This window comes from Balearica regulorum, chromosome 1 (assembly GCF_011004875.1).
Source record: "Balearica regulorum gibbericeps isolate bBalReg1 chromosome 1, bBalReg1.pri, whole genome shotgun sequence".
Taxonomy (NCBI): Eukaryota; Metazoa; Chordata; class Aves; order Gruiformes; family Gruidae; genus Balearica; species Balearica regulorum.
This window is the reverse complement of record NC_046184.1, coordinates 42694346-42717761: the sequence shown is the minus strand read 5'-3', so window position 1 is coordinate 42717761 and position 23416 is coordinate 42694346. Positions and strand designations below refer to the sequence as shown.

The 23416-nt window shown below is 42.3% G+C and overlaps 1 protein-coding gene across 1 annotated transcript in view; it reads right to left on the bottom strand.

Annotated features, from left to right (window-relative positions):
• The window catches only part of ZDHHC17 (zDHHC palmitoyltransferase 17), a 72952-nt gene extending 65182 nt beyond the window's left edge, over positions 1 to 7770 (bottom strand). The window contains exon 1 of the mRNA XM_075747332.1: positions 6253 to 7770. Coding sequence (XP_075603447.1) covers positions 6253 to 6315 — 63 coding nt within the window. The 5' untranslated portion in view covers positions 6316 to 7770. The remainder of the gene's footprint in view (positions 1 to 6252) is intronic.
• Between the last annotated feature and the right edge of the window lie 15646 nt (positions 7771 to 23416).

Sequence of the window (23416 nt, the reverse complement as noted above, 5' to 3'; positions counted from 1 at the left end):
TAAGTTATTGCAGGCTTTTCCAGGTTTGATATAGAATTAATAAAAAAGCAAAGACTAGTAATGCTAAGTACCATGGCTTCACAGAAAAATAAACCCAGCACTTCCAATTGATAAAGTAGTAGTAATGGTCAAACACAGTTAATGACCAAAGCGTTTGATTTAGTATTGTCTCATATTTTGATTAAGACATTAGAATATAAAGAAAGTTAATGTTGCCTATCTTGCATGTATTAAAAACTAGAGATGAACAAGCTTTATTCTTATGATTTGTTCTGTGACTATTACACATACTGTCCTAGTTAAGGACTATGCTGACCAACAAATCTCTCTTGCTCTTTTCAGCAACTCACATTTTTAAAACCTCAGGGGAACGTCAATATGAGAATAGTATTGAGAGGACACTAAGCATCCCACAAAGCTTGTATTTTGACACCACCCTATTTCATGGTTGTCTGCAACCTAGGAGTAAACAACAGTTAGAGTTTTATAACAAATTTTTTAGTGGGGGGAGAAAGGGGGATAAATAATACTCTATTTCTGATACAGTGTAGCTTATATTACTTGGGGACATGCCAGAATAAGGTTTTAAAATACCAACAAAAGCAAAGTCACATCTAAAATGAAGACCCAACTGAAAAGGCTTGGAGGTGGGTAACAACCTGGGTACAAGCTTCCAACATGATGCAGTTCCCAACAAGACCAGTACAACAGTCTATACACATGGGGAATGCTAAGTAAGAATGTGGAAGTTGCTTTACTACTGCAACTGGCCCTGGTGTGACTACTAGAATAGCGCTCTGTATTCAAGTTCACTACTATGAACTATTGCACTCAGAGCAATGCCATGAAAATGCTGAAAGAATGAAAGAACGTGTCTTAATGAGAGACTCAAAAGGGTCAGTAGGGCTGCAGACCATAACACCAGTGCAGGGATATGATAATCATCAGCATATTAAATAAATACAGACAGACCTATATTTGGCTAGATATCTCTCAAGATGTGATGAACAGAAACAAATTAAATTCAAACTAGAAACAGGTTTAAGTCTTAAAGAGACTAATTCAATTTGAGGGCAACTCTCCCAGCTATACAATATTATCTGTTACTGTACGATTTTGTTTATTTTCTTTTTTACAAGTAGTACCCTGGCTATAAAAAGAATTCATTCATTAAAAAAACCTTCAATGCCTGCATTAGTCCTTGGAGTGATCCTGACTAAACTACAGAGTAAGTCCTGTACAGGACAATTAGGAACAATCTGCATCCCAATACAGCCCCAACAATCTCAACAGAATTCCACAGGGAACAGAGTTGGACTGTAAAATCAGGCCTTTCACTGATATTTTAAACAGAAGAAAATAGAGCCAAAGCCATCTACTTATAGTTTACCTATTTTCTTCACAGCACCACTGAGGAATACAAGGAGATATCATGCTTCTACTTCCTAGGTAGTTACAAATTGAACAGAAGAGAAACAAAGATAAAAACGAAGGTTTCCAGCTGGGATAATTCCTGCCAGAGCCCATAACTCTTAAAATTTTCTTCCAGCTTCGCAAGATGATTTTTCTCTGACTTTAGAGTAAGCAAAAAAAAAAAACCAAAAAACCAAACAAACAAAAAACCAAACCCCAACTTCCCACAGCCAAGACTTTTCTAATGACAAAAGAGATCTGCAATAACCAATAACTTCCATCTCTCTCAAACATGTCCCACACAACCTAACCACACTGGTGAATGCACTACACAGCAGTAACAGAACAGAGCTTCCTCCCCAGTAATAGTGCTTACCATTTAGGAAAAGATGCAGCTCTGAACAGCTGAAATACCTTTGGCAGTTCAGGCCATATTAGGCCACACACCAAGAATATTTTCCAAACAAAAAGGAGCAATACAAACAAAATCCATTTCCTAGCTATCCCTCCCCCCCTCCTCCTTTCAAAATAAAACATCCCAGCCTATCATCACCTACCACAGAACAGTCAGGAAGTTGTTCTTGTTTAGAGGATCCAAGGAATTTAAAGCCAGAAGGCCTATTAAAAGCATTTAGTTGAAGGGTAACAAGTACAAACAGTACGAGTACCATTCCCACACTAGGGTTACACTGTATAAATGGAATCAGAGCTTGCCATTGTAACTGTCACCAGAAACCTGAACATTGTGAGGATGAAACAAACTAGCAGGGACTACTCAGCCCAGTGTTACTGTGCCATCCCAGGGTGCTCTGCACCTCTTAGAGCATAGCCACTGCGTGATGCTGCAGGGCAGCCAATGCCATGTCTACCCTGATATCTACACCCAGAGGCCTCCCTCTCTTTGGTCACCCGTGCACTTCACGATCCTGCTGAAGAATTCATGGATATGAAAGAGGTGGTACATCACTCACAGAAGCAGAGTCACCCCAACATATTCTACACTCCTCTATATTCACAGATTTGAACCACCACCCAGTTATCCATCCACAGAATTCAAAAGCTTGCATTTGGTCTCTAGAAAGACATCTAAACTCAACCTGAAAACATCAAGAGCTGGATAATCCACCGTTGCCCTTCTTTCTTTGTTACAACAACTACTCACTCTCGCTGTTTACCACTTGCGCCTTTCAATTTGATCCCACTCAGTTTCACTTTCCAGCACTGGATCTTGTTAAGTATAAGCTGAATAAAGCACTGCATCTCAGTAAGAAAGTATTTACATAGGGCAAAAAAGGTGCTTCTCACTATTTCTGATAATGTGAAAAGAATGTTTTCAAGCCTTTCATCATAAGGCATTATTAAAATAATTAACTCTTTTCCACACTCTTCATTGTTTAACTATGACTTAAAGACAAAATTTCATTGTATTACCACAATGCTAAGCCAAAAATCATCCCCTTGTTCCTAATCAGTAAACCACCTTAAAAAAAAAAGTCAAAATCAAAGCATTATATTGGGAGCTTCTGCTGAACTGGTTGTTCATATTTATATCATACCAGTCAATAAATTTTAGGATACAATCCCATGTCTATGTTCCTTATATTCAATGCATTACTTCAAATATGGCTGCACTCAGGTGTCCTTTGTTTTACTAGAATAACTTCACATGAATTCTGGATGGTTTTGTACAGTTGTTCTGTCCTCTCTGCTAAGTACCTATCCATCTTGTTTGTCTGCAAGTTTTCTTAAGGACAGTTTTGTTATTACTTCCAAATAATTCATGAAAAAAGCCAACTCTCAAGTCTAGTAGATTAACTCCTCTAAAACTTTCAGGAACAATGACATTCAAAATAATTCTCTCTAGCAACTATTTCTGAGATACATCAGTGAGCCAGCAGTTCTCCATCCATTTATCACATACTATAAGATCATTCTATGAGTATTGCATGAGCACTTGATGTTATTTGTTGTACTTCACCACTAAAATGATATTTATATGCTTTGCTATTTCACTAGTAAACTTACAATAATGCTAGCAGAAAACAGTGGAATCCACACTGTCATACTAAACTGAACTCGTGTTAAGAAGAATAAATATCCTTTGAAACAAGAGCCTATTACACAAGATCGGCTTGCTTTCCTGTGGGAGGGAGGCCCATGAACTCACTCAGCAAGATACCACACAAAACCCACCAAAAGCAGTCCCATCATCAACTTCCTAAGAGCATTCACATTTTCAGCAGTGTTTCTACCTCTTCTTACCAAACTTACTTGAATCACTAAGCTAAGCCTTTACACAAATAAACAAACAGATCTTCCAGCACTTCAGTATTTCAGTAATTTTTCACTATTCCCAAGACCATCTTTCCTACAACTTTAATATTACGTTCATAATATCTCATGGCAAAACGCAAAGCCATAGAGCCCATATAAAAAACAAATACTTCCCTTCCAAAAAAGCCCCTTAAACATTGAAAGTAATCAAAACTAGTCAAAATAAAAAGACAGTATGAAGCAAAAGCTTCATTAAAAAAAAAAACACAGGAAAAATATTTTTAAGAGATGTATGACACAGATAATAGTAGCATGAAACATAAGAAACTGGGAAAGATTTTGACAGCACTATAAAAAGCATCAGTTTTATATGTATACAAGTGTAAGAACTGATTACATGCTCCAACGTCACTACTTACATAAGGACATAGTGCTATTTTCTTAAAAAGTGGAAATCACCGAGTATTAAGGTCCCTGACCTTCAAAAATGACTGAACACAGATGCACTACATTGTTCAGTGGGCAGGTCTGTGACAATACAGCTCTGCTACAGTACAGAATCCTCAAGCTTTTAACAGACACTCCAGAAATGCTCTTTTAACAGTCTTACCACCAACGTTAAAAAACATCCCTCTCTTTTAAAGCTTATCTGCACAAAGGGATTTTAAGGACTAATGGAACACCCACTGAAATCCACGTAAATACTACCCTATGAATAAGATATAGTCAGATACTCAGCATTTCCAGAAAAATCAAATTTAAAAAAAACCCTCAAGACTAGTTAAGCAAGTGATATTTATTGCGTATTAAAAGATTTAGGTTGGTGTTACAGCATACAATATATATTAACTTCCTTCCCCATCTTTTGTACACATACTTAACTTTATACACCAAAGGAATGGTATAAAATTCGATCAGATTGCTTAACTAGTGAAAGTCAACAATTTAAACAGAGCCATCTTTGTTCACTATATAGTAATTACTCAAAGTTAATTTAACAAATACTAATCTTCAAAACACAATGGTTTTCTAAAAGCCTGCAGATGTTTATCATCACATTTTATGGTTTTAGACTGCCCATCTAAAGTTTCCACAAGTTAAGAACACTTTCTTTCAAAGAAAATCAACACAGAATCATAGAATGGTTTGGGTTGGAAGGGACCTTAAAGATCATCTAGTTCCAACCCCCCTGCTGCGGGCAGGGACACCCTCCACTAGACCGTGTTGCCCAAAGCCTCATCCAACAGTCTGGATCATTACTGAAAACTTCCGTCACTTCTGAAAAATATCAGACACTGCAAATGAGGGTACTTCTCCAGTTAGTCTGAAGAAACAGGTAGCATCAATCTTTGCACATCACTTAAAAAATCCTCCAAAAACAACAAAAAAAAAATCCAGTACACTTATTTGGGGTACATTGCTTTGCTACTTAACCTTCAGAACAGTTGACTCTATTTTAAAGTTGTAAGTGAGCACAGTTTGGAAAGGTAGAGAAGTGTGAGTAGGATATACAATCACATACAGAGGCCTACACAGCCTCTTCAGTCATCAAGAAAACTTAAAGCGTCTTTAAGATGTTGTTTAAGGAAAAAGAGTGCCATCTGCTTCGCAAAAACTGGAGTCTGGCATATACAACTAATACTTTTTGTAGGCTGAAAAATCAATTCTTACAATCCTTCATGTATCAGGTAACAAGTCCACACATAAAAGGTTTTCTAAACTGTTTAAAACACATTTCAGAACAATCATACTAGTCCTCAAGAATGCACACATGCTGTTGACAAAGGTGGGTGGCACAAAAGAAGGGTAAAAAATATGTCACGAAACGACCTCTATATGTTACCTGTAAACATTCCTCCCACCGCCTGGCCAACACATTGGAAAAGACAGACCGTTTGCTTTCAAAATAAACCCCACACCACCCAGGGAGTGCTGGGCAGGGCGGGACCAGGCCCGATCTGCAGGCCAGCCGCAGGGCAGTGCCAGCCAAACGCAAGAGGAAACACTTACTCCTCCTCCCCCGAACCGCTTTCCCTCGGGCTGCCGGGCCGCAGCCCCCCCGGGGCGACGGGGGCGGTCGCCGAGCCCGGCGGGGCACTGAGCGCTGCTACTCAGGGACGCCGGTGCCGCGGTACCGCTCCAGGGCGACTCTGCCCGCGGAAGAGCGGCTGGGTCACGGCGGGCCGGGGGGGGTGAGGCGTGCCCCCGCCGCCTGCCTCACCCCCCCCGGCCCGATGCCGGGCGGGACCGCCGCCGCCGGGGAAGGCGCCACAGGAGGGCCCGCGGCGGAGCCTGCCCTGCTCCCTGCCACCGGCACCCGCATCCTCCTCCTCCCCGCCTGGCCACCTCCCTGCCGCGGCCCGACCCGGCCCGGCCCGGCCCTGCCCACCCCGGCCCGCCGCACACACCCAGGCCGGCAGCGGGGGGCGGCGGCGCACCTCCCGCCCTCCGCGCACCCCGCCCGCCCGCTGTCTCGCTTCGCTCCCCCCTCCCCTCCCGCGGCGGGGCACCTCCCGGCCGCGCCCCGAGCCCGCACGCCGCCGCCGCCCGGCGGGGTGTCCTCACCTCCGGGTGCAGGATGGGGACGCAGCCCGCTTCTTTCTCGTACTCCTCCAGAGGCGCCGCCATCTTGGTGCGAGCCCGCCGCCCGCTGCATGCCGGGTAATGCGCGCGCGCCCGTCGCGCCTTGCCCCCCCACCCTCGCGCCCGCGCGCGTCGCCCCCTGGCGCCCCCGTAGGGGGGGAGGACGCGCAACCGCCGGGCGGCTCGAGCCCCGCTGAGGGGAGCGCGGGAGGGAGGCGGCTCCTTCCCCCCCCCCCTCGGCCGCCCCGGCAGCGTCTCCGCCGCCCGCTGTCGGAGCCCGGTCGATCTCCGACGGCTTCGGCAAGGGCGGTGCCGGGGAGCCGCCTCCGCTGGCAGCGCCCGACGGCGGCGCAACGGGCGCTAACGGGCCTCGGAGCCCCGGCAGCGGCCTGGGGACGAGTCTGCGGGCGGGTTTCGAAGCAGAGGGCCGCGGCTGGCGGAGAGCTGGCACGGCAGGGCGGCCGCCTCCGCTCCACGGGAGGCTCAGGGCTGTTCTGCCAGATCCCCAGGAGAGAGCTCTCCGATTCTCTGCCCGGTCGCCCACCTGCCTTCCCACAGCCGGCTAGTGCCCGCGTCCGCGGGGTAACTCGGCGTTGCCGGGCCCTGTCCCCTTCAGGCTGGGACCTGCGGGCTTCTCGTGGCCCCAGGACGGCTGCTCTGAGGCAGGCAGCCGCCAAGAGAAGGGAAAGTGACTTTGGTGTCCAGAGAATCATGTTACTTTTTGGAGATTTCAGTATCAGTGCTCCTGAAATGAATATTTAGTATAATTCAGGTTTGGGGAGATATTTCAGCCTAATTAAGTTCATTATCATTTGGAATGAAAGTAAAAGGAGAGCTCCCCTGTACATTTAATGTTGACATGGTTCCTGACTAAGTAACGTCTGTCCAGTTTTCATTAGAAGTTACCTTCGTACCTACTAGGTAGCATGGGAAGAAATCCAGAGAGTTTTTATAAGGTTTTCACTCTCACCTGCAAGAAGAATGCTTGAAACATTCTGGATGTCTGGAAAGGATTCCTTCCAACCATTTATACCCAACTGAACTGGTGATTTCTTACATCCTGTCACACGAGCTGTCCAGATGGCCAAGCGATCTGCTGTAGGTCAGGGATCAAATTGCATCGTGTGGGAAAAGAGGTTTGGTTCTGTTTAGTTTGTCATTTCTGTTCTTACAAGCTGTGTAATACACAAACAGCCAAGATTAGGAATCCTAAAGCTCTTTATTTCAAACTTTTTCTTAATAAATTGCATTTCTATAAAAAAAATGTTTTTCCAATTACAGAATGTTATCGCTGGTTTGACTGCTGCTTTATATTGTCATGTCTGTGGTGCTCTCATTTGCCTTTGTGAGAAGGGGACCTTTAGATAATAGATTTTGTTGTATCATAATACATTAAGCCCATAAGCCTAAAACCCCACAATGATATTCTCTTCATTACTCTTCCTTATCTCATGCAAAATGTAACAGAGAAGCACTAATAAAATCGTGACTACAGCATTATTAAAATGTTAAACCATAAATATCTTTTTTGCTGCATAAATGTATTTAATTTTAAAATTCTCAAGAAGAAGAATGACATGGGATTTAGAAACTGGGGGTGTGAAACAGGTCTAAAAGCACAGACTTGAAACCATAAGGTACTGAAGTGCTAAAAGAGCAGAACAAGACACAGAGTATACAGGAGAGGATCTTTTTTTAACTCTGTATATTATTAAATGTAGCAGGGCTTAGATATGATTTGCCTGAAGAGGGTTTTCAACCCCCTGCAAACCTCAGAAATAGCAATCCTATCAATCACAACAGTTCTTCACTCGTATTTATAGTAAAAGTAAGGGTCATAAAATAACCAAAAATCTTTATTGCATTTTTACTATGCAGGTTATTTTTCCTTGCTAGTCTAAAGCAGCTATGCTTCATCCTATGGCTCTGAACTGGGTTGTAAATGCATCCCCTGACATCTGTCTAGGTATTTATACTCTGTTCTTCACAGGTCTACACATTTTGAAACCAGTTCTGTTCTCGGAGACATCCGTACAGAGAATTTTTGCGATCAAACTTGAGGCCTCGTCCGTGTATTTAGTTCATGTGCAGCCTATTATATCCTTCTTCAGAGCCCAGTGTCCCTTTTACTACCAAGTAAGAGCAGAACTAGAATACAGGAACGTGCTACAGTCTCTCTGCATTACAGCTCTTCATTCAAAAGCTAGCGGTGATTCAGGAAGTGAAAAACTTTTCCACACTTCAAGCATTCCCTGTCCTCTCCTAATCTGTAACCCAATTGCTTGGAAACACGGCTCATCACTGTCCAATGTTGTCATTACAGACCAGTTAACATCTGTGCAGAGTAAGTGGACAGCAGATACTAATCTGCTTTGGAAACAAAGTTTACACCTATTTTCCACAAATCTAAAAGGCTGTAAGGTTAGATGTTTTTCTGGACTCTGCCAAAAATTCACTATCTGATCATGAACAATTATCTTACTCCTCTATGTTTTACTTTGCTCATTTGTAAATCAAATACTATGTCACCTAATTTGGAGGGGCACTCTGAGAATTTATTATCGTTGCAGAGCAATTTAAGGCTCTCAGATTAAAGATGCCTTGTAAATGCCAGGAATTATTGTTGATTGATGGCAGAAAATGCTCTTCTGTGCGGTTGCATTGAATGGTCGATAGCTGATGTGTGAAGTGTTTTCCAGATTGGCCAAAGAGGTTTTCTCCAGTGCTACTTCCTAGGCGTGCCATAGGGACAGGTCTATAAAATTGGCTAAACATGGCGCACACTGGAAAGTTATTTTAGGTTCTAGTCTGACTTAAGGAAAACACAATTCACCAATACCACAGACAAACAGATTTTCTTCCCTCTGTTTTGCTTTACATTAATCACTGAAAAAGGACACAAGGTCTAGACACCTTTTAATTTTCAAGAAAGCCAAAATACAGCTTAACTGGGAAGTAAGTAGCATGAAGTCTTATGATTCTCTATTCTGCAGCATGAATTTTACCTTTTCTAATGCAGAAAAAAACCACCTTTGGCAGAGACAAGACATATTTATAGACTACACATCCATACACATGGTTCAGTACTAGGGATGAGTGTGCAGCTATTTTAGCTCCTGTCTTCCACTAAACTGTGAAATGTGACAGTGAAATAAAAAACATTTAACATACGTGTCTTAGTAGTAGTTTTATATTATGGGGTTACCACTTAAAACAACTAGAATTGCGATTAAACAATGTTTACCTTTGCAAGTAAAAGGTTGCAAAGGTAAGATATTAAAATATTGCAATTAAAGCTAAGTATTTGCACTTATGGCAGGCCAAAACTTCAGGTGAAAATAGTGGAATGTCTTAGTTCAAAAATAGGTGCTACATACAAAATACCCTACCTAACCCCACAAGAATTAGTATCTTTAGAGGAGCTGTGTTCGTCCTTCACTTTTCATACATACTTTTCATTACTCCTGTTCTAATTAATACATCATGAGGTGGATTTGCCATTGTACTGAGGCCTCTCTGAAATTTTCCCTTGCACAGTCACCCAAAAAACTAGCTTTACTGTCAGGGGCTACAAGATCTGGGGAAGCCTTATCATGTTCCTGTTCTCTGAATGCACGTGCAAGAGGGGCTACGGTCACAATCAGTAATTATCTTTTTTATCCACTATCTACGCTGCACTTTCTAATCATGTTACTCTTTGGGCCTTGTGTTTTCTGTATTGGAAATGACATCCGTCCACCTAGATGTGTATACCAAAATGAACGTATAAAACGTGGCATTCTGCTTGGATTTATCCACGTCTGTGCTTTCTCTCTGCATTCATTCCTAGATGGTGAGCACCCGGTTCTCACACAGTTTGGACCAGTTTAGGTGACTAAAAGCCTGTGGGTACAGCCCCCTCAGCTGCCCTCCCCTCCAGTCTGTTCCTGCTTCTGGTTCTTGGAAACATTTCCATAACATGTTTCTGCAGGGCAAAGTACTGCAGGATTGCCATATTCCTGAGTGTTTAAGTATGCACTGGGCTCAGAAACATACCCTTCTTTACCGGCCGTATAGGTTTTTCTTCTCTGGGAGGCCTGCACCTTTTAATTGTCCTAACATCTGTCTGGTTGAAGCTCACTCCCTAAGCTGTGACAGCACGCCTCATATACTGCAGTTCATCAGTGTCTCCCATTTCTGGTTTGGCTATTGGAAGGCAAGCCTAGCAGCAACAGTGAAACTTGCTTCAGTAATTTCATTTTAATCCCATGCTGTAGGTGTGTAACATTTTTAGAAACTCTTATTTACTAGGTCTTCTCTCAACATAGCAGGAAACAACCAGAGGGAAAATTCAGGTGAAACTAGTGAGCCACTTTCAATAACAGGGAAAGGTTCACAAAAGACCTTTTTCCATCCGACATGAACAAAACTATAGAGAAAAAACTATGTTGGTATGACTGTTTTTCTTTTTCAAGAGAGGTGTCTCTATTGTATATGACTGTAGCTGAGACAGGATCATGACACCATTACTGGGTTTTCTTTCATACCTTCTTGTGGTTAAGATAGGCTGTGATGCCCCAAAATGCACAGTTTAACAACTTAGAAATATTTAAACTGGTGGCAAACAGCACTTCCCCTGTGCCAGGCAGGGCATAGTACCTCAAGTTGAACTAGAACCATTTTTATAAGGACAATCCAAGTCACTTCTCCTCAATGAAAGCCACAGTTGGTGGGGAAATGTGGATAGTTGATTTTGCATCATTCTGCTCAAACAGCCCCATGGGATTTGTCTTTAAAAATATAATCCAGCTGAAAATGCTCTCAAAGCAAGCACATTAGGAGAATATTAAGTATGCGGCACTGATACAGGAAATCAAAGATAGTGAATTTGGTCGATACAGTGCCTCCTGTAGCTGCAGTCACTGCTTCTGTGATTGATAATATTTCAGGGCTCTGACAGTTGTGTGGACACGAATAAAACCTGAGTGACTAAGCCTGGGTTTACTCCCAACCATTTGCCTCGCCCTCGGGAGAGAGGTTGCTACCCTGGAAGGCAGAGCCATCACACCTCACTGTGGGTCAGATCCTGAGCACTGCAGGCTTCAGCTCACTCTTCTAAGGTAACACGAGTCTTCAGCATCCTGGGCTGAAAGCCGTGGAGGTTCAGGAGAGGATTCACCAGGGGATCGGGTGTCCTTACTCAGAGGTGGCAGCGTCTGTCAGCGAGCATGGCTGGGGACAGCAGCAACTCGACTGTGTGGCTGTGTAACGTGCCACTGCGTGTCAGTCAGCACTGTCAGCACGAGAGAGCAGTGGATAATGCGATTTGCCTCACTGCTGAGCATGGTCAGGTTCCTCTTCTCCGCACAGCCAGTGAAAAGGAATAGCCACGGTAGATACGTTAGGCAGTTTGTTTCTGTGGATCACGTCAGAGAGCCTGATGGTGCTCCTACACCAGTTTTATCGTGACGTGTTTCTGAATTTCAGTGGTGGTCATCTTGATTTACATTGTTGTGAAGAGAGGAAAGTCAGACACAGTGTCTATTTATACCATCCTTTACTATTTCTCAAATACTGCTGTATATCATGCCAGGCAGTTTTAGATACCACACAGTATCAGTGATCCTCCTAGAACAGCGGAAAAAATGGTGGAGAAATCCCAGCTGAACTATTATCTGATGTCTGGGTGCTCCTTCAGCCACTGTAATTTGGAGTGTAGATGGCATGGACAGGGCTACTAAAAGGGAAAACCGCCTTCTTCCCCACTCCTCCTGAGTAAATGAGGGGTGGGTCAAGCTTCTTTTGATAGGATAGCAAGCCATGATGTTGTCTGCTGGTCTGCAGATGATAGGTGTTTGCAGGACTATTAGCATAGAACAGGATGAATCTGCCCAAGGAAGGTTGCTCTTTCCCTATGCAGCCTCTTGCTCCCTTGGAAACACTCCAGGAGGCTGCTAGTCTTAAAGACAGCCAGTGATAATGTTTGATAGGAAACATCAGAAAAATAATACATTTGTGCTATTTCGCCCTCCCTTTCCTAAGGTGAAAAAACCTCTCCATTTGACCATTGGAAGCTGGAAATGCCCTTGCAGTGGTGAAAGGTGGCACCCATTTCATTTAAAGGGAACCTTTTCTACAGGTAGTTTTCCACAGTGTAATCAGGCCCAAAATCTTTACATTAAATTAAATGCAGGGAGCTTTTCCCATAAAGTTATTAAAATATAATGCTAATGAAATAAGCGTATATAGAAAACAGTGACAAATTGCAAGATGCTAAACATATATTTAAAAAAATAAAGTTGTGCTTGTGGAATCCTAAATGGCTTAGTTAATGTTGGGATTTCAAAATAGTAAGAAATTCAGCCAGTGAATGCAACATCTCTTTCTGGATAGCTTCTTTCAGTCACTTTCTGTTCTTTCGTATAGTTTGTTAATGGAAACGTTATTTAGTATCTGAACACAGTCAGAGAGGTGAGCACTAAGTGTAGGCTATTAAGCATAGCACCATTGCTTTTAGGTTTTTGGTGGTTTTGTCATTTTATCGTGTATTTCTTTTCTGCCAAAATACTCTTACTAGCAGCAAATATGTATAGCCCTTGAATGACATAAAGCAACCATATTATTTCCCTGGATGATTACCTGTGCTGCTGCAATTCCACATGCTGACAAATTCTGCACTGATTCATAGAGTTAAAAGTACAGAAAATGAGTGGTTTTCTCTAACTTGACTTTTTATGCTCACTTTTTTTTCCTTTAAGATGATGTGCTTCTATTTCCTGCTCGTGTTTTGAATATCTGATCTTGATACTGTATCACACTCATGGATGGCTTTGCTGCTCTCTTCAATGTCAAAGCACCAGCTCTTCTTTCTTTGTTCATTACAATCAAAGTTGCTGTTACTTAGTGTTCTCGCTACTTAGACTGAATATATCTAATAGGTCTACTAAAATATTTTTTAACATACCTGAATCTGTTCGTTTTCTTTGAGTTTTCTCCTGGGGCTCTTTCATGAGCACATCCAGGAACTTGCCACAGGTACCAGTTTGTTCTGAGCTCATTCTTTGGGACAAACCTGGAACTACTGTGCTGCAGCCCTGTACAACAGCTGATACTGGATTATGCTCGATATTTGTAAGGGGAGATGAACAGACTTGAAACTGAAGACTGGGTTACACTTTATGAACTTTTTCTTTTTTCTCTATTTTTATTTGCATTGTCAATTTGTTCTCCCAGATCTCTTTTTGCATCCACTGGGCTGATTGTTCCATCTGCCTTTGGAGAAGGTGCAGACCATGTCCAAAGAATGGATTTTTGGAACACAGGCAGCTCCTGAGGTAGGAGCTCACTGCCAAACTGCAACTCAATAACAAATGAATAAAATAAAGTTAATAGAAATTCCACTACTTTTAAAAGGTATTAATGAGAATGAAGCAATAAATATGCAACTGTGGTGTCTTTTTGTGGAAATATTGCCTCCTCGGGAACTGAGGTTGAAGTGGGCTGAATGATAAAATAAGGAAAAAAATTGCAGTTAGGGGTTTACGTTACCATCTTTGGATGAAAGCAAATAAATGAATTACGTTTTGGTACTTTATATTAAATGAAGTAAATATTTTCCCTGCTCAATTCTAAATCAAGCTCAGAGGAGCATGATAGGTTAACACTCCCTTTATAAACAAAAATTTGTTAGCCAGAGTCAAGTAATTTTCAGTGATTAAGGTGATACCCAAACATGTAATAATAAGGAACTCATAAATAGGATGATCATAGAATATTTTGTGTTATAATCCTCTTCATGAACTGGAGTCATTACCGTCACAACAGTGGGTATCTAGAGACCATTGTCAGGGACAGCATATTGCCAGAGATGGACCTGCCTGTTCATTGAGCATGAGAGGTTGTTTACATTCATGTGAGAGGAGAAAAAAGGAATAGGGCAGTGTTGTGGATTTGCTCCAGCCAGCAACTAAAGCACCACGCAGCTGCTCGTTCACTCCCCCACAGGAGGATGGGGAGGAGAATCGAAAAAAAGTAAAATTCGTGGGTTGAGATAGAGACAGTTTAATAGGACAGCAAAAGAAGAGAAAATAATAATAACCATAATGATAAAAAAATATACAAAACAAATGATGCACAATGCAATTGCTCACCACCCATTGACCGATGCCCAGCCTGTCCCCAAGCAGTGATCACACCCCCCGCCAGGTTCCTCCAAGTTTATATAGTGAGCATGATGTCATATGGTATGGAATATAATTTTGGCCAGTTTGGGTCAGCTGTCCTGGCTGAGTTGCCTCCCAACTTCTTGTGCCCCGCCAGCCTGCTCACTGGTGGAGTGGGGTGAGAAGCTGAAAAGTCCTTGACTTGGTGAAACACTGCTTAGCAACAACCAAAATGTCAGTGTGTTATCAACATTATTCTCATCCCAAATCCAAAACACAGCACTATACCAGCTACTAGGAAGAAAGTTAACTCTATCCCAGCCAAAACCAGGTCACACAAGAACAAAATATTAAACAAGGAAACTTTTATCAAAAGCAGTAAGAAAGAAAATGAAAGATTAAACCCTGAAAGCTTCTGATATTTAGAACAGAACAGAGCAGAATAGAATAGAATAGATTATTTCAGTTGGAAGGGACCTACAACAATCATCTGGTCCAACTGCCTGACCCCTTCAGGGATGACCATTTGGTTTTATTTCTCTAGGGTTTTTTTTGTAGAAAACAATTAATTGGCTGTTTAAAGTATTTAAATCATGCTATGCAGGTTTTTTTTTTATTTATTATATTATTGGAATTAAGGACAGACAATTTAAGACACCACTTAATTATAAGCTTTTGAAATTGTGATGGAAAATGTTGCATGAATTACCATCTTATTTAGGTTTCTGCTGAATTTATTATGAATTAATAATCATTACACACAGGCAAGTACTCTTTGCATAGGTCCTGATATAAACCAGGCTGTGCTTGAAGGGGAAAGAGTGGTAGCACCGACAGTTATCTGCCCTTGACTAAGCAAGGATATGTAGGAAGCACTGACTCATTGATGTGACTGGAAAAAAATGAACAAGGTTTTAGGGTTGGATTTCCTTTATGAGATTCATATAATGACTGCCAGAATACTGAAGCTACTAATTAATCCTCACAATTAGGCTTTAAAATAATAATTAAAAAGTAAGTAAATACAGCATTCGGGAGGCTTGGATGAAAATGGCCAATGTGAACTGCAAACTGAAACATGCATCATTAATATTCAGTTCAAAATGTTAAACATCATGCTGCGTGATGAAATTTTATTTCTTTAAAAAAAGAAAACTGAGGTTCAGAAAGTTGTATGTTTAAATGGTGTGTTTGGGAATTGCTAAAGACATCGAAATGTAGAGGAGGTGTATAGCCAGTATAATGAAGTCTAGGAGCTGTAGGAAATGAACCAGCATCACCATTTTTAGAATAAATGCAGGAGAACTGAGCTGTCACATTAAAGCTGACAGCCCTGGTACACAGCTCTATTCGCTCTGCAAAGATCTGGGTTAGGAGAGGATAGAAATCTATAGATGCGCTATTCCAAGTCTGCCTTTCTGAGCTTGCAGATGAAAATCAAAAACCATGCCTTATGGGAGGCATCACAAATCATTGGGAATGTAGGTAATTCCAGAAATGGGTGGATGATTTAACCCTCTTTCACAATTCTTTTCTGAAAAAAAAAAAAAAAAAGTCTCTAGATGCTAAGACATTTTCAGTGCAGTGACTGTGTTATCTCCCTTCATATGCTGAGGTAACACAGTCAAAATAGCATCGACGATTCCTACAGCTTGATGAGACAGACTTCCCTTGAATTGCTGCAAAGTTTAAGACTCTTTCAGCCCCTGCTCTCAAAAGTACCACCACTCACAGAGCTCTAACCGCACATCTTGATGGTAATGGGAAGTGGCAACACTTGGGAACTTGCGGGATCAGGACCTTCTTCACCTTGGGCTTCATTTACAGCTGACATTTTTAGCTGTCCTAAAAAAAAAAAAAAAAAAAAAAAAAGGCTCACTCACACTTTAGTACAGTGGAACTAAAAGGTTTGGCACACAGAATGGTATTTAATAGATGAGTATATAGCTGTGCTTTAAAACTGTTACAGTCACATATTATATGGTAACAAAAAAGTAAGCAGTTTATTATACTATAGCCTGCTGCTGCTAATTTATAAGCTATTTCTTTTAGATTTCAGCATTTGCTAGAAGCACATACATGCTTCCAGTATATCTTGGAAACAAATGACAAAACATGTCCATGGGGAATGTTGCACCATAAAATTGAATTTTAGTAGAGCAGAAGGGGGCTGACAGCAAAAATAATCAATTTCATCTGCGAAGTTGCAGGTTGGCATATTGCAACTGAGAATATTCTGGCTGTTGCATAGATGTGAGCTCCCCTGTGTAACACTAACCCAGTCCCTGCCAGAGGGAGAGGGGTAATTCCATGAAGGTGAAATGAAACGTAATACAGACCTAGTAACCATATGCTTAGTCTCCTATGAATGTCTTCATTTTTCCTGACAGCCCATCTCTGGCATTCTCAGTTTTTAACCCAGTAATTCCTCCTAGCACCATGCCCCGTAGCTCCCACATGTCCAGACGAAGGAGCAGAGCTGCTGCTGCCTGGGCATCTGGCGGGCCAGGGGAGCAGGGCAGCTGGGGGACGCCGGGGCAGCCCCAGCTCTGGCATGGGGCATCACCCTGGGGACGGGGACAGGCAGGGCAGGGCTGTGGGGAGCTGGAGACTGGCCCTGCTGCAGCATCTCTGGGGAAGGGGCTGACGGCCCTGGGGGCTGACACGGGGTCCTGGGGTGTAGGCAAGGTGCGGGGAGCCCCAAGGAGAGGTCAGGGACAGTCAGGGCTGGTGGTGCCTTGATTTACTGAATAGATCTATTAAGTCCTCTCTTCTCATTTCATGATTCCTTTTCCCTCACAATTGCATGGCAAATATTGTCCTACCATTCCTGCCCAAGGTAGTCTACTGAAGACACAGACAATCTAAATGATAATCTGCACCTTCTGCAGACGATTATGAGTCATCGCAAGGTTGGGTTCTGCATCTCACACAATACTAAAAGAAAAAAAAGAGAACCAAACCCAATGAAACTGCCTAAAAGATTCTCCATCCATTACTGTGGCGAGAAGGCACAGGCGGTACTCTGCAGGATGGAGCAGAGCGCAGACAGCCCTGGCACGGACTGATCTGAGGTCGAGCATCCCTCTGGTGCAGCATGGAGCCGACATGTTGATTGAGTGGCAGAAGCAGTAACCGAGTGACACTTCTGCAGATGCCGGCTGGATAATACCCTAAAGGCTCCCAGCTCCAGCTTAGCAGAGTTGGTTCATGCAAACCCAGCTCAGGGACAGGACCACACAGAGCCAGCTGCGCACATGGTCAAAGATGCATGTCAGAACCAAGCTCCAAGGATTTTTACAAGAAAGACAACAAATCAAAACAGGTCTTCAATATAAAGGAGAAAATGAAGAGATTTCAGACACTTAAATGCAGAGTCGCCACATAGAAGCACAACTCATAGCAAGCTACGTTGTGTAAGTACTGTGCTGTTTGGTTGGAAACTCACTCAGTGCTCATAGTTTTGCCCATTGCAAATATTCCATTCCTATCCTAAACCCTCAGTAGTTCCAGACAGAAGGCAGAGCAGAAATGCAAAATACAATGAATGGAGCCAGCTGCAACTGTGTTATTCTTTAAAAGAAGCAATACTGGAAGACCCACAACCTGCCTGTAATCATCTAAAGCTGAAGGCTGGCTCTCATCACACTTAGGCACTTAAAACCTATGGTTCTGAGCTTCTTTCCTACCAAGGCATGGGTTTTCCTACACACAGAATTGAGAAGTAGGCGGTTGCCAACCCTTGCAAGAAATTGGGTGGGCCCCCCCACAGTGAATTTAAAACATGAAATATTTTACTATTGACCATGAACATTTATCTTCTTCTCAAATATGTTACATGGCAAGAATGAAGCCTGTCAGTGTTTTACTGGGGAGATAGGTGGTTACTGGAGGAGCTGGACCAACTTCTCCCATACACCCTAAACAGATAAAAGCCAGTTTCTCTGGCTTGTGGGAAGGACCCTGCATCCTGCCTGTGACAGGTATTGCACCGTGCAGACACCAACTCAACGGGCACTGCGCTAGGATGGGAGAGTATGTGAGTGATCCCAAGACAGGCTCCTGCCCGACTGCCCCGGGGAGGAACAGCACTCCACCCTCTCACTCCTCTGAGTGCCATTTTGAAAAATTTCTTGGCTCCAAAATAATGTAGGTGTTTCTGAAGATAATAACATTTGTGGAAAAGGATGCTGGCTTGAATTCATGTGCATTTGTTTTGTAGTGGTATTTCAAGTGCTTGTCAAATGCACGGGGAAGGACATTCAGAATGACAGAGTCAATAAATAAAATAAACTTGGTAGCAGTAGTCTGAAAGTGTGGGACTTTTGCAGACATACACCCAACATTTTTTCACCAAAATCAAAAGAATCATTGTAGTGTTTAGCCTTTTAGTGAAAAACCTAACATGCTTGAGCTTAGCCAACCTAGGACCCACTGGAATTATGTTGAGAAAGTCTTGCTGTTTAATTTCTCAGACTGTTGTTGTCTTCCAGGTTCTCCATCTTCTCCTTTAATCCCAAAGTATGTCAGCAGTCTGTAATCTTGGCAAGTTGGCTACTTCATAGCAGCCAGCTGGTAGGACATCTCCCAAATACTGAAACTGAGAAGTCGAGCCTGATTCCTTCATATGCTGTCCATTTAATTCATTAACACATGCATTCCTTAAAATATCCATTTGAAAATGCCCACTATATGAATAAAATATGTCACGTGCAATGCTCCTAAGAAGTCTCATATATCTATGACGCTGCTACTGTGAAGACTGGAGGAAAGAAAATCTTTTCCTGCCGTATTTTCAGGATCCCCATTTTCAAATACAGTCTTAATAAGAATAGAAAGTGAAGGCTGGAATGGTAGGTTAGACTTAATATTGATTAGAAAGCTAATTAATGGATTTAACGCTTTTATCTGAAAGTTGGGAATATTTTCCTGTGGGTTTTTTTCCTGTCAAAAATGCAGAGCACAACAGACAGATCGGAAGTATCATACTCTGGGGACAGCATGAACATGCTTTCTCATTTGTGATCTTTTGGGGGGTTAAGACCACCTAAGGTGGGTGACATTTTTCAGTAAATGAAGAAGACAAGGCAATAGGCATGGCAGAAAGACCAGCCAAAATATGAAAGCTTGCAAAACTATCTATCTGCCGTCCTGTAGCTCGTTATTCTGCAGTAACGAGGCTGTATAAGAGATGAGCCGGGCCTCTCCGGTGCATCATAACAGAGGAAAAAAGAGATAGGTGCTCTGTTTATCTGTCATGAATCAACAAGAAGGAGGTCAGCAGGAACATGAAATGAATTTTTATGAGAATGTTGGACACCAAAACCTGCTCTCTCTCTTTCCTGGATTATCACTTCAGCTCTTCTTTCTGTATTTATGTTTTTGACTTCTAGTGGGAACAATTAAGAAGAAACAATGAGCCTCTGCTGTCCTGACATAAAATCTGCAATAAAATCCAGCCTCTGGAAGGAAAGCTTAGAATCCATAAGGGAGAAAATACATCCTCCTGATAATTGTTTAGCAATAGCACAGCACTGAGGACACTCTGAGGATATGAGGCATGAGATTATAGATCTAATAAAAATGTCTGTAAAATAGAAAGTAATTGAGATGTTTTAGAATACATTCAGCAACCATGAACTGACACAATAGGACAAAAAACCATCAGTCTGCTTGAAAGAACAAAGCCAGCAGCCCTGCAGTGTTCCCTTCAAGGACAATAGCGGGTTTTATTTTTTTCTGTACTGTACCTTGGAGGAGTTTCCAGTTTTTAAAGCACAATAGTGCCAGAGCAGGTTCTGTCAAACATGAATAATTGAATTTGAATGGAAATGCAGAGACTCTGAAAATACAACTGAAGACTTTGGAATGCACTCAGAGAAAATATATGAGCTAGGTTTGCTACTCCTGGTCTTGTTTATATCCCTAAACTTGGCCTATCATCTCCACTGAGATCAGTGAAGTTCTACTGGTGCAAAACTTCAGCAATATTAGCTGTGAATCAGGTCCAGTATTTGCAGGGTCATCTCTTAAGTGAAAGGGGCAGAGGGTATCTTTGCAAGCACTGATGTAGACAGTATGATTCGGTGGATATCAAGGGAATTACTTAAGACTTCCATCAGTCAATGCTCTGAAATCAGAATCTGTTCTTCCCTTTTGCTCCAGTGACACGTTATCACTCTGTGTTTGTGCTTATTGCATTACACACTAATGAACCTCAACACTGTCTCCGAGGGCATCGTGCAGATTACTGAAGCCTACTGACTTTCCAAATTGTTTGTTCCTTGAAGAGCTCATCTATGGAATGAAGCCGGGTCCTGCCCTCTGCCAGTAGCCTTAAGTTGGCAGCAGTCTCAATAAATAGGTTCAGGAATAAAACGAGGAACAGACTAAGATGAGGTGCAAAATGAAGCGGTGGACTACAGGGGGTGGGGGGCACTGAGAAACCAGGAAAAGACCCTTGAGTAAAAAGGAAAGAAAATGAGTCAGTAAAGCTTTGAAGAAAAGAGAGAAAATGACAGACAAAGAAACCATTAAAACAGGCAGTAAAAGACAAAGAAAGGAGGGTACAAAAGAAGCAAAAGAAGGGTGGATGAGGAAAGAATAGGAGAATTTCTTACTCATCATCTCTTGAAAAAAATTTTTCTTTTTCATCAAGTGTTTGTTAATCATAAAGGCACTGCTCTTTAATTTTTGAGTTGTACTGAATCTTCTCCCACAGAACGCGTACAGCCTATGGGCTGGGGCAAGGGAACAAGGAAGCCATGAGGTCTCATGCGCCTGGAGCATAATACTAGCCATAATCTTTTCTTTCTCCGTGATTAAGCAGTATTTGACTTGTAGCTTAGCTGACTTTGAAATGTCAAGAATAGCATCAAGGTTTTGGCCTGTTTCTAGTGTTCACAAATCCCAGTGTTTCCAAAATGGAAGAGTTTACTTTCTTCCCCAGGGCTTTGCACAGAAAGGATGTTTCCAAAACCAACGCAGACAGGATTAGAAAATCAGGCAACAGAACCTCCTTTTTACCCAAACAGCTGCTATTAAAACTGAAGACTGTCTGCACAGTGTGCCATTAGTGCCATTGCCTGAGAAGTGCATGTTTAAGAGGAGCTTTACACTCCCCAAGTAAGCCTTTGAAAAGAAAGCCTCATGCAGACAATTCCTCTTACGTATCTATGTCTGCATTTCTTACTCTCCCACACTAGGAGAACAAAACCTATTTATTTAAAGTTCTGTTTACTCCTGCTGGCTAGTCATTATTTCACCAGGGCTGGATGATATCCAGTAAGTGGTTCAAGACACTTGAGATGCAGAAAACATCCTGTCCTGTCCAGAAAAAGGTCTGTGTGTTTGCCTGATTTGAAAAGCCATTGACTATTGATGACTCAGGATCACCAAGAACAGAAATCAATGCTACATGCCACTAGATGGCTAATCATCCAGTCCAGCCTTGCAAAGATGTACAGCAGTTTGTTTTCTAGGCTCAGTGGTTCATGAGCTTTTTAAGATAAAAATCACACTACTTTCACTAACATCCTCTCTGCTTGTGTTGATTCACTGGTTCTGACCCAATTTAAATGGCTGCTGTCTTCGAGTGATTTATGTTTGAAACAATGCCATGTTTCATCTGAAAACATATAATTGCAACTTCCAAGCTATATGAAGCATTCATCTCCAACTTCAGCACTTTGTGAAAATATTGGCTCCAAAGTTAATGCAGGAATTGAAAGATATAGGTAAGAATTATCAGAATAGTATAGTTTCAAAGGATTCATTAACTATATTCAATTATTTGGGAAATGTTCTGTTTAGATTGTTAGGTAGTCTCATAAGCAGATAGAGAAATGTATATCTAAAGAAAAGAAAACTGAAGAGCAGCAGATAAACAGGAAAATGAGACAGAAAGGAGGACACATGATCTCTCTGAGGTTGCAGAGGGTGAGGCAGAAGGTGGGGCTGGGAAGGAGCCTCTGGGTCATTGAATTCCACTCCCTGCGATCACACTGTGACGGCATCGACATTAGGCTCAGACGGATTCTCAGAGTATCTGCTCCCCTGCCTAAACCTCGACCATAAAGCAGCTTCAGAGACCATGTAACAATTGCAAGACCATTAGTACAAAAGGCAAAAACCTTCAAAAATTACACCATGGAATCACTTTAAAGAGAACAGAAGTGATGCACAGCACTGCCATTAGCTGAAACATCCCTGGAGAATTTGTAGCAGATGGACCCTGCACCATGCCCGCAGGAAAGCAAAAGCTGCTCAGCCTCTGTCAATCTGACACGAAGGAAAAACTTAATCCTCAAATAAGCCCCAAATCTGGCAACTAGTTTAGCCCTGGGAATCTGAAAAAGATATGGCAGCCAGCAACCTGAGAAGTCTGTCAGACTGTGGCCCTGACCTAACTCTAATTGTGGCCAAACTACTACATGTCAGAGAAAGCGGATCCACAGACCTTTCTCTCTGCCCATCCCTGGCTGTGCGATTGCCAAATATCCCCTATAATAAAAGATATCAGGAAAAAGAAGCAAAAATTGTGACATATACAAGATATTGCTTTCCCTCATTTGTCCTCTCCTTTCCTGCTCAAGGCCCGACGCCAGAGCTGCAGCAATCCCAGAAGCCTGGCAAGGGAGTGGGAGATTTGGGCATTGGTCTCAAAATCCTGGCCTGGTCTCATGATCAATGCAGTGACTACTGCACCATCCCTATGCCTGACCCAGGGCCTGTATCCCTTCCCCCGTCACCTTACTGGTCATTTTAGGGCAGGAAAACTTCCTACCAGAGCCCTCTGCAACCTATATTTTAACAGTAAAGTACACCAACCCTACCCAGGAGTTTTCTAACGTCAGGTATCAAAACTACGTTGCATACCAAACCCAGCCAACCGAGGCAGGGCATACGTAAACCCAGTGAGATTAAGCCAGCCCAGACTTAGTTGACCGTCTCCTTCTACGTACAGCCACAGCCTTTGGCCTTCAGTGTGTAGAAGTGAAATAATA